The following is a 16,416-nucleotide window of genomic DNA, read 5'->3' on the forward strand; positions in this document are numbered from 1 at the left end:
AAAAGTATATAAGAAGCACATGGGTGAATAGGTCCATTTTACTCTTAAGTATCTATCCTGAAAACACAAGAGACGCTTTCATACCTAGCTTGCAGACACCCTTTCCTGTTTTTTTTCTTACCTAGCAATAGGTCCTGCCTGATTCAAACAAACTGGTTCAAATTCCAACTTACTGCCATTAAGTTATGTGTCTTATTCAATGGGCCATTCCAGCCAGTCCCTTAGGACAAACAGTGAGATCACAAGGGGCCTCTGTGCCCCCCATTCCACCTGTATGGAAAGCTTGTTTGGGCTGCTAATCTCTCATCAGATTCTTCTTGACCTGGAAATTTTCAGCATGTATCACTTTTTTGGGTAATGAGTAAGTATTACATTTTCTTATCTGTTCTCTCTGACTTCAAACTATACCACAGATCTAGTATTATGAATTTGTTCAACAAAACCCTTCTCTAACCTTTGATGGTATCTAATTCTTCTCCCATCAAAATTCCTCTTTCCTACTTTTCCAACCAGAATCATCTATTAATTTCTATCATTCAGCTCAAGTCCAGATTAAGGCCAATGGCCACATAGCCTGAAGGCACTCTGGTCACAAACTTAGGCCCAAGCTTTTCAGTGTCTGCCTGAAAAGAAATGAGTAACGACCTCTCACTGGGGCCCATACACTTCCATTTTACAGACCCTCTGGGTACTGACACTGTCTGTCTATGCCTTGCTCCCTTTCCCTACACCTCGTCCCATCCCACCTAACTAGGGCCTGGATCATTTCCAAAGCAATAACCCAAAGGGGTGTGGTGGGTGTATACAACCTTCAGCACCATCCCTTCATTCCTCTTTTTTCATCACTTGCTAACTCTTCCTGGAGTTCACGATGATCCAATGTAATTTTTCAAATTTACAAACTGAAGATATAAAGGCATGTATCTTCTTACTTTATTGTAGTCTAAAAATCTCATGGAGTTACTCTCGGGTCAGAGGACTTTGTGGCACAGATTTATGAAAAGAGCAAAATAAATGCTCACTGGAAAAATAAAGTACTAGCTAGATACAAGGAAGATTTGACCCTAGCTGCCAAGTTTTTAACTCTGCAAATACTTAGAGTCATAAATTATGTATACTTGTTTTATTCATAATTTGTAATGTTTTGGGATACCAAAAGTAATTCTAATGATGTTTGAAATTAACAAAAAATTTTAACCTCATCTTAAAACATCCACTGATCCATCTCATTCAATGGCAATATTCAATGTTAAAAGAAACATAAAAACAAACATGCACACAACTGCACAGTTTTCATAAAGGTCTATTTCATTATTGGTGGGTAGCGCATTTAACAGTTAAATACATTTAAATAATGTATAGGTGACTGCACGACTGCAGCACTGGTAACTAGATAGATAACCAATTCAACTAGAAACCAGCTAACAAGTAACTGCCTAAATATTTAAAATACAGCTCTTGTTTAGATCATCCTTTGTTTTGATCACCTTCTTGGGGGGGGGGGGGGGGAAGCCTGCTGGTCACACTGGAAATATATTAAGGCCAAATCTTCTGATATCCATTCCCAGAGGTTTCTTTCAGCTGGATTAAGCCTCCAGCTCCAGGGCAAGCCCAAGTTTGTGGCCTCCAGCATTAATGCTCTTCCCATCTACCAGAGCAGACAGTGTAAGCTTCACACCTGTAAACAAAAGCAGACAACCATCATGTGCCTGAAACACCTCATGGGAGTCTGCAGTCACGCCACAACCTGTCACTTTTCCTCAGCTTGTCAGATGACCTACTAGTGCCAGCCACCAGAGGGCGCTTGGGAGTATCTGAGACACCAGACAATTCATGTGCACATCCACAGTAAGGAAGGCATCTAGTCCCCGAGCATAAGAACGTTCATAATAAAGCTCAAACAGCTCTGGAAAATACAATCATGTTCAATACACTACCCAGACTAAAAGACAACCATAATTGGATCCTGGAAAGGAAAAGCTACAATTAAGAGACATTTCTGGGACAAGTGCAGAAATCCAAATATATACTATATATTAGGTATTATTTCAAACTGTTAATTTCCTTAGCTGTGAAAACAGTATTATAGTTATGATGTCTTTAAAATGATGCAGTTAAAAATGTCTTACTCTCATGATATGTATGCTAGGGCTGATGTGTCTGTGTGTTTGGAAAACATATATTTAAATAATTCATAAGGATATGTGGGGAAAAAAGAAAAGAAGGATTATGTATACAGACATGGAGAGATAAAACAAACAAGATGAATATTAGTAATTGGTCAATGTGGGGAAGGTATGAGTGTTCGTAGTACCATTCTTTTCTTTAGGTTTCAAAACAGTCAAAAAGTCTGGGGAAAAAGTTCCAAGTGCTTTAGAACCTTGCTCTTCAGCTGGTGGTTCAAGAACCAGCAACACTGGCATCACCTAAGAGCTTGTTAGAAAGTCAGAACCCCTCGCCCCAGACCTATGTATTTTTATAAGATTCCCAAGGTGATTCATGCACACACTGCTATTTGGGAAGTACTGCTCTAGAAACCACAGCAAGGCTCAAAATACTATGTAAAGTAAATGAGACTATAGAGACCAAACAACCAAAGCTATGAGTGAACTATGACTGGAGAAATAAAAATTACTACAAGACATTTCAGGTACAAGTGAGGAAAGTAAATAGAGAATGGATATTAAATAATAATATGGAATCACTGTTAACTTTCTCAGGTGTGATAACAGTATTGTGGTTATGCAGGAGAATGTTCTTATTCTGAGGAGATGCATGCTGAAGCATTTAGGGAAATGTCATGATAGCTGCAACTTCCAAACGGCTCAGCATTAAAAAAAAAAAAAAAAAAAGGAAAGGAATAAAAAACTGTGGCAAAAGGTAAACATGTGTTCATTGTACTCTCTGTCAATTCTTCTGTATGCTTGAAAGGTCTGCAAAAGAAGAAGCTGAATCTTGAGAAAGAAAAACGGAGTTGGAGCAATCAGGCTCCCCGACTTCAAACTATACCACAAAGCTACAGTAATCAAGACAGTATGGTACTGGCACAAAACAGAAACATAAATCAACGGTACAGGATAGAATGCCCAGAGATAAACCCACGCACATATGGGCACCTAATTTACGACAAAGGAGGCAAGAACTTACAGTGGAGAAAAGACAGCCTCTTCAATAAGTGGTGCTGGGAAAACTAGACAGCTACATGTAAAAGAATGAAATTAGAACACTACCTAACACCATACACAAAAATAAACTCCAAATGGATTAAAGACTTGAATGTAAGACCAGATACTATAAAACTTTTAGAGGAAAAACACTCTTTGACATAAATCACAGCAAGATCTTTTTTGACCCACCTCTTAGAGCAACAGAAATAAAAACAAAAATAAACAAATGGGACTTAATTAAACTTAAAAGCTTTTGCACAGCAAAGGAAACCATAAACAAGACAAAAAGACAACCCTCAGAATGGGAGAAAATATCTGCAAATGAAACAACAAAGGATTAACCTCCAAAATATACAAACAGCTCATGGAGCTTAATATCAAAAAAACAAACAATCCAGTTAAAAAATGAGGAGACCTAAATAGACATTTCACCAAGGAAGACATACAGATGGTCAAGAGGCACATGAAAAGATGCTCAACATCACTAATTATTAGAGAAATGCAAATCAAAACTACAATGAGGTATATCACCTCACGCCGGTCAGAATGGCCATTATCAAAAAAGCTAGAAACAATCAATGCTGGAAAGGGTGTGGTGAAAAGGGAGCCCTCCTACACTGTTGGTGGGAATGTAAATTGATACAGCCACTATGGAGAACAGTATGGAGGCTTCTTTAAAAACTAAAAATAGAACTACCATATGACCCAGCAATCCCATTACTGGGCATATACCCTGAGAAAACCAGACACATGCAACCCAATGTTCATTGCAGCACCATTTACAATAGCCAGGACATGGAACCAACCTAGATGTCCACCGACAGATGAACGGATGAAGAAGATGTGGCACATATATACAATGGAATATTACTCAGTCATAAAAAGAAACGAAACTGAGTTATTTGTAGTGAGGTGGATGGACCTAGAGTCTGTCATACACAGTGAAGTCAGAAAGAGAAAAACAAATACCGTACGCTAACACATATATATGGAATCTTAAAAAAAAAAAAATGGTACTGATAAACCTGGCTGCAGGGCAGGAATAAAGAGGTAGACAAAGAGAATGGACTTGATGACATGGGGTGGGAGGGCGAAGCTGGGGCAAAGTGAGAGTAGCTTCAACATATATACACTACCGAATGTAAAATAGCTGGCTGGTGCGAAGCAGCAGCATAGCAAAGGGAGATCAGCTCGGTCCTTTGTGATGACCTAGAGGGGTGGGATAGGGAGGATGGGAGGGAGGCTCAAGAGGGAGGGGATATGGGGATATATGTATGCATATGGCTGATTCGCTTTGTTGTGCAACAGAAACTAACACGGTATTATGAAGAAATTATACTCCAATAAAGATCTATTTAAAAAAAAATATCTAACAGTCTGTTTTCCAAAGTGGCTGTAATATTTTATGTGCATGCCAGCACTGTATGAGGGCTCTAACTTCTCCCTATCTTCATCTACACTTGTTATTTTCTAATGTTATATCCATTCTAGTGGGTAGAAGTGGTATTTCATTGTGGTTTTAATTTACATTTACTTAATGACTAATGACACTGAGCACCTTTTCCTGTGCTAATTAGCTATTTGTATGTCTTCATATAAATGTCTTTGCAAGTCTTTTGCCATTTTTTGATTGGGTTGTTTGTCATATTTATTATTGAGTTGTAAGAATTCTTTATGTGTTACGGGCACAAGACCTTTGTATGATTTGCAAACATTTTTCTCAGTCTATGGTATGTCTTTTCTTTCTCTTAATACTGCCTTTTGAAGCATAAACTCAAGTTTCTATTAAAAAAAAAAGAAGCTGAGAAATGAAACTAATTTTGAAACCACTATCAGAACAATCCTTAATACTTACCAGGCCTCAGAGTCTGAGTGTAGCCCACTCCAATTAAACTAGAGTTGTTGACTTTTGCCTAAGATAAAACGCAAAAACAAATGTAAGACAAATTTTTGAATGGAGAGACAAAGCCCCTGGGTGTTTCCCTATCATACAATTATGACGCGTTCACTTTTCCACGAGTTAATAAAATTTAATACTGTATTAAGCTAAGCAAAAACTAGGTGCCACTTAATCCTCATCCACTAAATTCAAATTGTCAGCAGGACACAAAACTCTTTCAATCTTTTGGGATGTGTCCACAGACCCCAAATTGTCCATATAGCACAAAAGCCTAAGCACTCTCATAAAAACTGTCCTTGTTGAGTCTAATCTAGCACATAAAACCATACCAGAATGTGGGTAATGGAAGTTCACCAGGCTCACTAACTACATGACATTGACACACACACCACCCTCAAAGTATGGCATGTGTACAGTTTAAATTTGTGACTACGACACACACTACTTTCAGGGGTATTCCTAAAGAATCTAAACCATGCATGTTCTAAATCTCCAAATGACAAGCACTTCCTCTGAAGAAAGAGACGACTACAACTCCTTTAACTCATTTTCTCACACCTCTCATTAATGCCCTTGAGTCTTGGCTGTATATAACTAGACTGTGCTTAAGAAGACGTTCCAAAGGGGCATCATTTACCAATCCAGACCCTTCCCTCCTTGTACAATTCTACTATTTTAGGATTTTAGTCACAGACTTTAAAGGGCCGGAAGGAATCCTGGAGAGCAAGACATGGTCAGGAAAAGCTTCTAGCTCCATTCTCTCCCACCACTGACATCACTTAAACCATACCACAGGCCTATGGCTGTAAATGGGGGCATCTCACCCTGCTCTCCATGGCCTAGGTTGCCTAGTCAGGCAACTTTGCTCTTCAGCATTTTGAGCGCTATGGTAATAAAAAGATAATAAACAGCCTCTGGGATCAAAACAGACTTGGAAATGATTTGATGTCTACACTCTTTTGTAATGTATATCAAAACAGCCCAACTGAGAGAGAAATGATCCAACTATACAGGCAAAAGTCACATAAACAACACCTGTATTCACTTGGCACTACAGCCAAGTCTTCATGAGCCACCAATGACCGTGCGAGTTATTTGTCTAAGGAAGAAATGCCCCACTAGTAACCATCTTGTGCCAAACAAATTAAGAGCCCCAAACAATAAAACAGCTCCTACTATTTTAGGAGTCAACCATGAAACTAATGGAGCATTACGCAATGCTTTTATGCTTGATTAGGGTAACAGCAGCACTACTTAGATGGACCATGCTAAATATTCAATAGTTTTCCAAACTAATCCCCAGAAGTCACTCACTGGCACACAGGTCCCAAGCTGCCTTCCCATTTTAGACTGTGAGAGAGCTGCATCTTCTGCTGGCATTAAACCTGTGATGGTGCCACAGACATACATTTGAAGAGAATAGCAATGTAGCTACCACAGAATAGTGTGCTGTGTGAATCCTAAGGATTTTACTGCTACAGTGTAGTTAGAAATAGAGAAGGGAAAAATAAATGAATCACTGCCTTGCCAACAGGAAAAGCATTCCGGGTGCTTCTCATTCTCTCTGATTACAACTCGGCTAAGCTAAAACAAGAATGGGGCTAAAACTTAACTGCCTAAATCATCAAACCATATCGTCCTCAGGAATGAAGATGACTTTATGTAACAGAAATAACTCTCATGGAAGGTTTAACTCTCTTTCATTCTAGTACATACAGTGCTTGACCTGTAAGCAACTAACACGCAAGAAGAGCTACTGATCTGCCTGAAACTGGAGCCAGCGCTCTATACCCTCAGACACTGTACTCCCTCCTACCACAATCCACTATGACTGAAGGAAGAAATAGCAGAAAGAGTGTAAGGACAGGACTAGGGTGGCCATGCAACCCAACCAACCCACAATAGAGGGGAGGGAGTTCCTGGGATGCAGGACTTTCAGTGCTCAAGTTGGGATAGTCCCGGGCAAAGCAGGATGAGCTACCTCGTCACCCTAGACAGAAGGGAAATCAAAAGACATGCAAGTCCAGTCCTGGCCCTACCTCTCTTTCCTTCCTTCCCTAGCTGTGGTCTAAGTCCTTCCTCTCTCCAAACTTTGGTTTCTTCACTTGCAAAACAGCATGTGTACCACTGGCTGCTCAGATCAAATCTGAAGATATTTTGTAAACCATTAAAGACAAACACAAAGTAACAGAGTAGTATTACCTTCCAACCAGGATGAGAACTGCCCAGGGCCCAAAACACTGGCTTCCCTGGGTTTGGACAGGCTTGGCCCTCATAGTTATTATCTACACTACTTCAGCAGCTTTTGAAGTTAATTTAAACAAACTCCTGTGGCCTGGATAGCAAACATCTCCGTCTCAACAAAAAAAAACAGCATTCCGAGTTCTAGTCCCAATCTGTGTGTAAATTGGGAATTGTGTGAACCACAGTTCAAATTTTCAGCACAATCCAATATACCCAAAGATTAAGTCCCACAACCAAAATCCCATTCTAAGCCCACAGCAGTACTCACAGAAATGGAAGCAGTGGGATCCAACTGATATTTAGCTGCAATGCCAAAGCGAGTACAGTTGGTTCCTGATGTCCAAGCAAGGTTTACTGAAGTGTCAAGATCTTCACATACTTTCTGATAAATTGATCCTCCAAATTCTGTCCCATCATTGCTATAAGATATTTTAAATTAGTCAACCTAGACTAGACAATGTAATAAAGTCTAAGGCACAAGGCTAATATTGTAGCATTACATTTAAATAAAAGCCATTGCTTACATGGGTCTCTAGTATTCCACTGAAAACTTTAGTTTTAAAAGGTCTTTTCGGGGCTTCCCTGGTGGCGCAGTGGTTAAGAATCCGCCTGCCAATGCAGGGGACATGGGTTCGAGCCCTGGTCCAGGAAGATCCCACATGCCGTGGAGCAACTAAGCCCGTACGCCACAACTACTGAGCCTGCACTCTAGAGCCCGCACGCCTAGAGCCCGTGCTCCACAACAAGAGAAGCCACCGCGATGAGAAGCCCGCGCACTGAAATGAAGAGCAGCCCCCGCTCACCGCAACTAGAGAAAGCCCGCGTGCAGCAGCGAAGACCCAACACAGCCAAAAACAAATAAATAAAATAAATAATTTTTTTAAAAAAGGTCATCAATGGTCTTTTCCCAACTTATGTCCAAAAACACGGATTGGTCAAATCAATCATGGTATATCTATCCAGCAGAATTATCATGCAGCCACTAACAATCACTAAGAATACATAATGCTATAGGAAAATGATCAAAATGTATTAAGGTGGGCAAGAAGGTTACAAAACAGACTTTTTGGTATGTATTTTATATACACACATATAAAAAGATGAAACAGCAAAGCATTAACAATTAACAAAAATTATACATCTAGATGGTGGGATTATGAAAAATTTTTGTTTTCTTCTTTGTACTTCTGTTATATACCAATGCATCATTTTTATAAGGGAAAAAATTCTTTTTAAGTCCTTTCTACATATACATTTAATTTGGGTTAGGTAAAAACTCTATACATTTTAGGTAATCCTATCAAATGAGCACCTCACACATCACAGACAATCAAGTCAAATGAATGCACATAGAGTTTGGCAATGTCTTAGCCTTTTTTTTTTTGGCCGCACCATGCAGCTTGTGGGATCTCAGTTCCCTGACCGGGGACTGAACCCGGACCACAGCAGTGAAAGCTCCAAATCCTAACCACTAGACCACCAAGGAACTCCCGTCTTAGCCTCTTCTAAAAATCCAAAGCACATCAAGCCTCATGCGAAATGAACATTTACTCTCTCAGCACCAAAACTCAGACTAATGGTTTTTACTGTACACTTCTGAAGGGCATTCTAGAAATGCCCAAGGATGATCTTTTTATGTTAAGAGAACTCCTTTAGGTTGTACTTAGATTCACAGGAGATGACAGGAGACATCAATACCACTTTGAGGTCCTACATCATAATATCCCACAAAAGAAATACTCACACATTAGTGTGTAGTTGGAAGTCCCCAGTCCTGTAGCCCACTGCAAAGTTATTCCTTGTCAGCTTTGATTTGGCACTGTCAAAGGTCATCTGGTACCCAGCAAGCCAGCCCTCATAACCAAAGACTGCTGAACCGTGGATTGCAGGTCCAGCAAAATCAAAGTCAACATCACAACCAAGGTTTATACATTCCCTCTTGTAAGAAGACTTGATTTTACCACTTTTCTTTCTGGAAAAAGAACAAACTGTCTTAAAACTGATGTCAGTGGGAAAGATTTACAGACATAACTTCTGCACAGAGGGCACAAAACAGATTTAAATGAACCTCACTGTAACTGGGGAGTACAGGCACACTTCGTTGTTTTACTGCAGTTCACTTTACTGTGTTTCCCTCCCCCCCACACCTGTTTGTAGTAATTGAGGGTTTGCAGCAATCCTGCATCAAGCAAATCTGTTTGGGTGTTTTTTCCAACAGCATTTGTTCACTTTGTGTTGCTGTGTCACATTTTGGTAATTCTCACAATATTTCAAACATTATTATTAGCATTACAGTTGTTACAGTGATCTGTGGTCACTGATCTTCTGATGTTACTACTACGACTTGGTGAAGGCTCAGATCATGGTTGGCATTTTTTACAAATAAAGTATTTTTTAATTAAGGTATGTACATTGTTTTTTTCCCCAACACAATGCTACTGCACACTTAACAGACAACAGTATAGTGTAAACATAACTTTTATATGCACTGGGAAACCAAAAAATCCGTATGACTCGCTTTTTTACAATATTCACTTTATTGCAGTGGTTTGGAACCAAACCTGCAATATCTCCAAGGTATGCCTGTATAACAGGTAGCAAGATATCATAAGAGGTAAAAAAAAAATATGGCTCAATGAACTGAAAGACAGGCACATGGGGCAACTGGACCACCACCACCATAGGAAGACTGCTTTGCAGAACTGGTTATCAGTCACAAAAGCCTACAAAAAACATGTTAGGTACCCAAGTTAGTGTCACAGTAAGAGGCAAATATTTGAAGGCAAGCCAACAACCATACTGCTCATGCTCCAAAGGCAGAAACAGAAATTCACCACCACAAGGCAGCTGAATGTGCACCTTTCTTAAATATACCAAAGAAGAATGCTTTTAAATTTAAAGCAGATAAAAATGTCCATGCTTACCCCGTGTTTGGTGAAAAGGTGGTATCAAATGTCAGTTTCAAACCTTGACAAATCTATTTCGAGAGAAAAAGAATTTGTTTTCAGCTCTATTTCTTTTTTGAAATACAAAAATAAAATAATTAATACTAAAGCACATTTTCAAATGTTACCTGGTCTTCAATAGCGATTTCTGTTCCCAGAGTATTATCAGTGTTCCACTTTTCTGTGAAAGTCAGACCATACTCACACCATTTATATTTGGTCTCCAAGGTCCCGGTAACTTTACCAGTGTCTGTATTAGATGAACCAGATGTTGAGAATTCCTAACAAGACAAGACAAACTTCAGGAACTTTCTCGTAAGCCTAGAAGAATCCACTTCCTAATTTACACACACACACACAAAAACCCACTGAAACACAATAATTTCACTAATCCTCTTTTTTCTAGCTTCCCAAACACTCCTACCCTCTGCTACTGAGTATATACAAGAGCGACAAATTAGCCTGTAAGTTACTGACTACACCTTACTACTGCTGACATTTCCAACCAATGGATCAAAAGTTACTTGTTTCTGATTCTCAAGTGAACAACAAACTATACAACTTTTAAGGAAACTTCTGCTAAGGTGATTTTATTTGGGATTCAAAAAAATCAGTGGGGGAGGTAGGTGGGGGTGGATGGATGTTTTAGTACTGCTTCCAATCTGCCTGATATTGAATGAAACACTAAATAGGTCAGTATGGCTAATCACAGACCCCCTTCATTAAAATCTGAGTTTATACACAATTTACTATGAAATGGTTCCTGAAAATCCTTAAAAGGAAAGCATCCCACTGTAAGAATCTATGCCACAAACAAGTTTTTTTTTTTTTAATTCTTTGGTAACCTCAATATTGTTTCTGACATAAAGAGTCTTCATCAGGTTTAATGCCTTTCCAGCCATCTTTCACATTCTCATTAAAAAAAAAAAAAAAAAAAAAACGGGGAGGGCAATTATAGATTTACTCTATAACTGGTTTATATCATGCATAATATAAACCATACTCTGTAAAACTGATGATATTAGTAGAAAAAATAACCTATGCAGTGATCAATTTGAAGTGCACTATATAATCTTATGTTTGTAGCAAATATAAATAATTTGCCAATCCCTAATTGCACACCAACTGAAAAGAAAGGCATAATATGGAGAGGGCTTAACTGAAATTCAAGATCTGCTACAGATAATCCAGAAATCTAACCTTCCAGAGCTTAGTATACAGGCAAGAAAATGAAATCTTCCAAGATAAAATGTTAAAAATGCCGTTTGAGGGTTCTGATCTGACTGCTAATGATGGTTATACTCTTAAGGCCATTGGAAAGCCAAATTTAAAGATGGCTAATCTGATCTAATAAAGAAAAGCCTTCGACCTGAAACTGTGATACCTGCAGAATGAGGAAATATCAAAAAGTCTATCAATAGGAGAAAAGACCAATCATCCTTCACTTAGAAAACAGAGCATTTGTGTAACTATTGCTCTGCCGTGAAACAGACTCAATTCTTTAGGTCTTATATACAATCTCCTGAAATTAGATGCTTTCAGTAACAGAAATTTCAAGTCAAAGCTTGGCACTCAATGCCCATACTAAAAAGCACCAGATTGTGTTAGGGAAGAACACTGGATATGAAATTAGGAGTCCTGACATCCAGTTCTGGCTGGCATTTACCAAATGAGTAACACTGAGGAAGACACTTTTCTGGGTCTCAGTTACCTCAACTGTAATAACAAAACCTACCTCTGGAGGATAAATTGGACTGAGACTTTGAAAGCTCTGCACATTTTCACATGCTCTACACAACAAGAATGCATTATTAAAACAATAAAATATATATGGAGCCACGCTCTAACAGATTTGAAATGCAAATGTGTACGAGTAGCTATTTTTAGTCCTGAGTGACAATGATTAATGATTCTTGAGGCCCCACCCACTGCCACCCATCAGCCCACAGACTGAGCCAGCTTATATACATGCTAATAAGTACATGCCAAGGAGTCCTCAAGACACAAAACCAAGAAGATCACACTGTGATCTGGGACCAGAATTGGGTCAGATGACACCACTGGTAGAGCTTATACCCTCCCTTTCACTCCTCACCAAGACATTTAGGCTTCTACCTTCTGCAGTGGCCCAGACATCTTTGCAATTCAGGTGAGAAATGGGACTATTTGGGGCCAGGTACATATTACAAGATCAGTACCATGTTTTTGAATTACATACATTAAATGTAAATTAAAACATACTATATCTAATCAAGCTCTTACATATCCTTCATGTTCTTAAGCTTAATTTCATAAAGTTCCTATCCACAATAAGCCTTTCCTTTCCAACAAAGATTTTGATTTATCAAACAGTCTAGTACTAGATATACTGCTCTGACTGTTCCCCACTTTAAAGTTTATTTTGGCTCTCCAGCCAGCCAACAAGCTTTTTAAACACAAGAATTGAGTGTTCTACTTTTTTTAGAAGGCCTTTTGTGTTTCAGCAAATACACAGCAAGTGGTTTATAAAGGGCAACAGGTTAAGAGAGGGAACACAAAACAAACACTAAGTCACTGCTCTGTAACCTGTTACCTTGAGCAAGTAAGTCACTCAACCACACTAAATACTCAGGCTTCCTTTCAGACCAAAGAAACCAAAAACCAGATGTGACCAATATAAAACCCCAGAAATCCCAGTCTAGGCATTGAGAAACTACAAAATGATTAATTTAAATAAATACCAGTTATATGCACTAAGGGCGTTAACAACTATAGGAAGAATTTATCAAAATAACCAATAATATTCAATATGCACACACTATACCCATCCCCAAAACAATCCCAAAACAAAAAATTTTCGAAGAAAAAAATTACACAAAATTAAATTTTACTTTACTCTCTTTGAGGGAGTGTTAGGCAGGATCAAGACATCCAAATATCAAAATAGTAACCTCTTTAAAAATACTCAAATTTAGGACTCTCTAAATTCACAAAATACACGTGGAAACCCTCCCCAAGGCGGGCTGCTAGAATATGACCATTACATAAATGATTAGTACACTCAAATTAAGAGTTACTGAATATTTTTATGCCCAGAACTCTTAATGTTTTTCACAGGCATTAAAAGAAGGGGTTACAAAAAAGTATAACAGGTTCCCTGCCTTTAAGCTTGCAACCTTACTGAGTAAACAGAATCCCACATGACCAGAGTCTTTCCTGAGTTCCTTGTGCATACAAAGTAATATGGCAAAAGACCACATGAAAATCAGAAATCATATCCAAAGCCAAAATAAATCAAGATAAAATTCCCTTAAAACGAAATTATCTTTTGCTCCTTCTTTAAGATAAAATGGGTAGACATCTTTCAGTTATGACTATTTTATGGGTTGAAAAATTGTATAAAGGCTCGTCAGAACTTATCAAATACCTAACACTCACCACGCCACTGCATGACTTTGTTTTCACATCCAGTTTCACCAACCCAAAACCTTCAAGTAGAGAGCAAAAGAAGATCAAAATGATCTTTTTGTATAAAAGATGCATACCAATAGCTGACTCTACATTTAAAAAAACAAAAACCAGAAAGATTTCACATATTCAAAGGGGGATAAAAATGTGTGTTGATATACAATATTTAAATGAAAACAATTTAAATTATTCTATGTAAATAACATGTAAAGGACAGAACACCTCTATGAAGCTTTGCCTAGTATGTTGGTATGTATTTGGCACCCACCCTCAAAGATAGCTTTCAAATCATCTTATCAAAGCATTTATTAAAAAATGCTTTTCAAACCTAAACATCAGATCAGAAAATCAATTCAACTTGACTATCAGAACAGTCAATAGTTTATTATAATACAGGCATTTAGAACATTTATCCCAAAGGCATACCTCGCTTTGGAATTAATAATCTGAACAACTGGGGAAATAATCTAAAGGATAGGGAGGGTGGGGTGTGGAACAAAATCTTTAAGAAAACCCATATTTATTTGCAAAAACCCATAACCCTTTATGAGTCACCACCATAAATGCAAAAAACAGTAAAACATCGTAATTCTAGTCAACCAAGGCCTAAACTATATCCGAACGAAATGAAAGCACAATTGTTTTTTTTCTTAAAGGTAAATTCCCTGAACTAAAGTATGAAAAAATGGAGGACACTGGGATGGAGGAAGGAAATGTGGGATGGAGGGGAATGTGGATTGTTACAGTACTCTTTTAACAGAAATATTATCTTAAATGTAGCTAATAGAAGAATTACTGCAGCAAGGTATTTACAATCTGAAGAAATTACTAATTCACTAAGCAATCCAAACACACATTTTCGCTTCAGATCTAAAATTTTTAAAACATTTCTTACCAAATCCTTTGTTGAATATATCTCTGGCAGCTTTGCCAAGGTCAGCATATGATGGAGGAATACACATTGCTGCTGGGAAGAAACATTCCAGTGTTAATGTCCCTGTTCTCCCCCAGTCTGTCCAAGAACTAGCTTATGACCCACTGCTACCTTTAAATCCAAGCAGTCCAACTTGGTTTTGATACCACTAGAAGCTACAATAACACTGTAGTCTAGTACGATCCATGAAGGAGGTATCGGCACCAAAGGTTTGTTCCTAAAATAGATAATCACAGTTAAGTGCTTATACAAACTTGGGAAATTCCCTCCAAAATGTAAAAAGATTTTCTATTCCTAAATTTACACAGTGCCTGTAGCCTCACTTCCTAGGATGGGACTAGTACAAAGAATCAAACACATACACACGTATATATCTGTACATACAGATATACCTGCCAAAATTCACTGGAATATGCTGATTTAACCAAATGAGATTAAATTAAAAACTAAGACAAGTCCCTCTCCCCCCTATTCATCCTTTAGTATCCTCAAGGAGATCAAAACCAATATTCTGAAGTAGAAAGAGAAAGATAATTCATATTTCTGAAACTTAAATATTGGAACTTAAAAAAAAATACACCCATTTATGTTTCACTCAAGCGCCTACATCAACTAAATATCAAATGCACTTTAAACATATTAATATGACACTCAAGTCCTCGGCCCACGCTGTGAGGCATAAGGGCAAGCAATCTGAGGTCGTTACACCAGCTCATTCATCCTACATAGCACGTCCACGCCCTTAGGAGCACATGTAATGAATGACCTTGCGCCCTCACACGGGGGGTTACTACTTCCTCTAAAAAAGTGACTGACCCAATCCTGCAAAAGCTGAACCCGATAATTAATAACTTTCTGCTTCTGAGTTCGTCAAAGCTGAACGTGAATGCGGCCATAGACCAGCTCCCCAGGCCTAGTCAGTCCCCCTATCCGAAATCCAACCACCCAGCCCCTCCGCCGCAAAGCCAGGGAAGTCAGACGGTGGAGTGGCTACCGAAAGGGGCGAACTTCCAAGCTCTTGGAGAGAGAGGGGGAAAGAAGCTGCGATTTTCTCGTCGGGAGGCTTCGGCTACCCAGACACCGCCGCCCCATCCCGCAGAGATCTCCGCTCTACTTACGCCGTGGGCAGGTCTGTCCGTAGGTCGCCATAGCGAGGCCGCGGGGAGAGGTGATCTGAGGGAGGAACAAGAAGTGCGGTCAGCGGGGCTCAGAGGCGAATCAAGGGATCAGAAGGGGGTCTCAGACAGAGGGGAGAGGGGCCGCGGGGCAGCGCGGCCATCTTAGGGAGTCGGGGCCGACCCCGAGTCCGGCTCAGGCGTCCTGCTTGGCCGCCGGAGCCTAGGCCCCAAGGTCCGAGTGAGGCGGGCGCGGCGGTACCTGATGGTCTCCTGGGGGGAGGGGCAGGCACCGCTGCCGCTCCGCTAGCAGCTGAGGCCGCTCGGCTAGCTCTGCGTCCCGCTGCAGCTGCCGCGGCTGGAGGGCGAAGTGAAGGAGACACCGTTCCGCCCGCCGCAACCCTGTCCTCCCCCTGCCAGGACCCTGCCGCTGCCCCTGGGGCTGCCCGCCGCGCCTGTCCCCGCAGCGCCGTCCGCTGCTCACTCCAACCTGCTCCGAAACGGCCACGTGTTCCGAGAGCACCTCTGCCCACGGGGTGAGCTGCCTCGATCCCTCGGCAGGGGCAGGAAAAGCAGAAGCTGCCGGACCTCAAGTCAGGCAGCTACGAGGGCAGCCCCTGAGGCGAGGGGGCGGGAAACGGCGGAGGCAGCGTGGAGGGGAACG

General features: G+C 40.0%; 1 protein-coding gene across 3 annotated transcripts; it reads right to left on the reverse strand.

Annotated features, from left to right (window-relative positions):
• Positions 1-1,287: 1,287 nt before the first annotated feature.
• VDAC2 (voltage dependent anion channel 2) lies at positions 1,288-16,184 on the reverse strand. 3 transcript variants are annotated; one of them, XM_059899225.1, is made up of 10 exons: positions 16,015-16,181; positions 15,756-15,810; positions 14,599-14,667; positions 13,674-13,723; positions 10,385-10,537; positions 10,236-10,288; positions 9,056-9,283; positions 7,580-7,730; positions 5,023-5,080; positions 1,288-1,678 (listed from the first exon to the last, which is right to left on the reverse strand). In XM_059899225.1, the coding sequence occupies exons 2-10, from the start codon at positions 15,784-15,786 to the stop codon at positions 1,587-1,589; spliced, it is 885 nt and encodes a 294-aa protein (XP_059755208.1). In that variant the 5' UTR covers positions 15,787-15,810; positions 16,015-16,181; the 3' UTR covers positions 1,288-1,586. The 3 variants fall into 3 exon arrangements, with proteins under 3 accessions (XP_059755208.1, XP_059755207.1, XP_059755209.1); XM_059899224.1 differs by having other exon boundaries at positions 14,599-14,670; XM_059899226.1 differs by lacking the exon at positions 9,056-9,283 and having other exon boundaries at positions 14,599-14,670; positions 16,015-16,184.
• Between the last annotated feature and the right edge of the window lie 232 nt (positions 16,185-16,416).

The sequence above is a fragment of the Balaenoptera ricei genome, chromosome 16 (assembly GCF_028023285.1).
Source record: "Balaenoptera ricei isolate mBalRic1 chromosome 16, mBalRic1.hap2, whole genome shotgun sequence".
Lineage (NCBI taxonomy): Eukaryota > Metazoa > Chordata > Mammalia > Artiodactyla > Balaenopteridae > Balaenoptera > Balaenoptera ricei.

Coding starts and splice junctions, on each gene's coding strand:
- VDAC2 (XM_059899224.1), bottom strand. CDS start 15,786: ATGGCGACCTACGGACAGACCTGCCCACGGC. Junction 7,731..9,055: donor TTCCAACTACACACTAATGT/GTGAGTATTTCT, acceptor AATATCTTATAG/CAATGATGGGACAGAATTTG. Junction 5,081..7,579: donor ATCCCACTGCTTCCATTTCT/GTGAGTACTGCT, acceptor GTTTTATCTTAG/GCAAAAGTCAACAACTCTAG.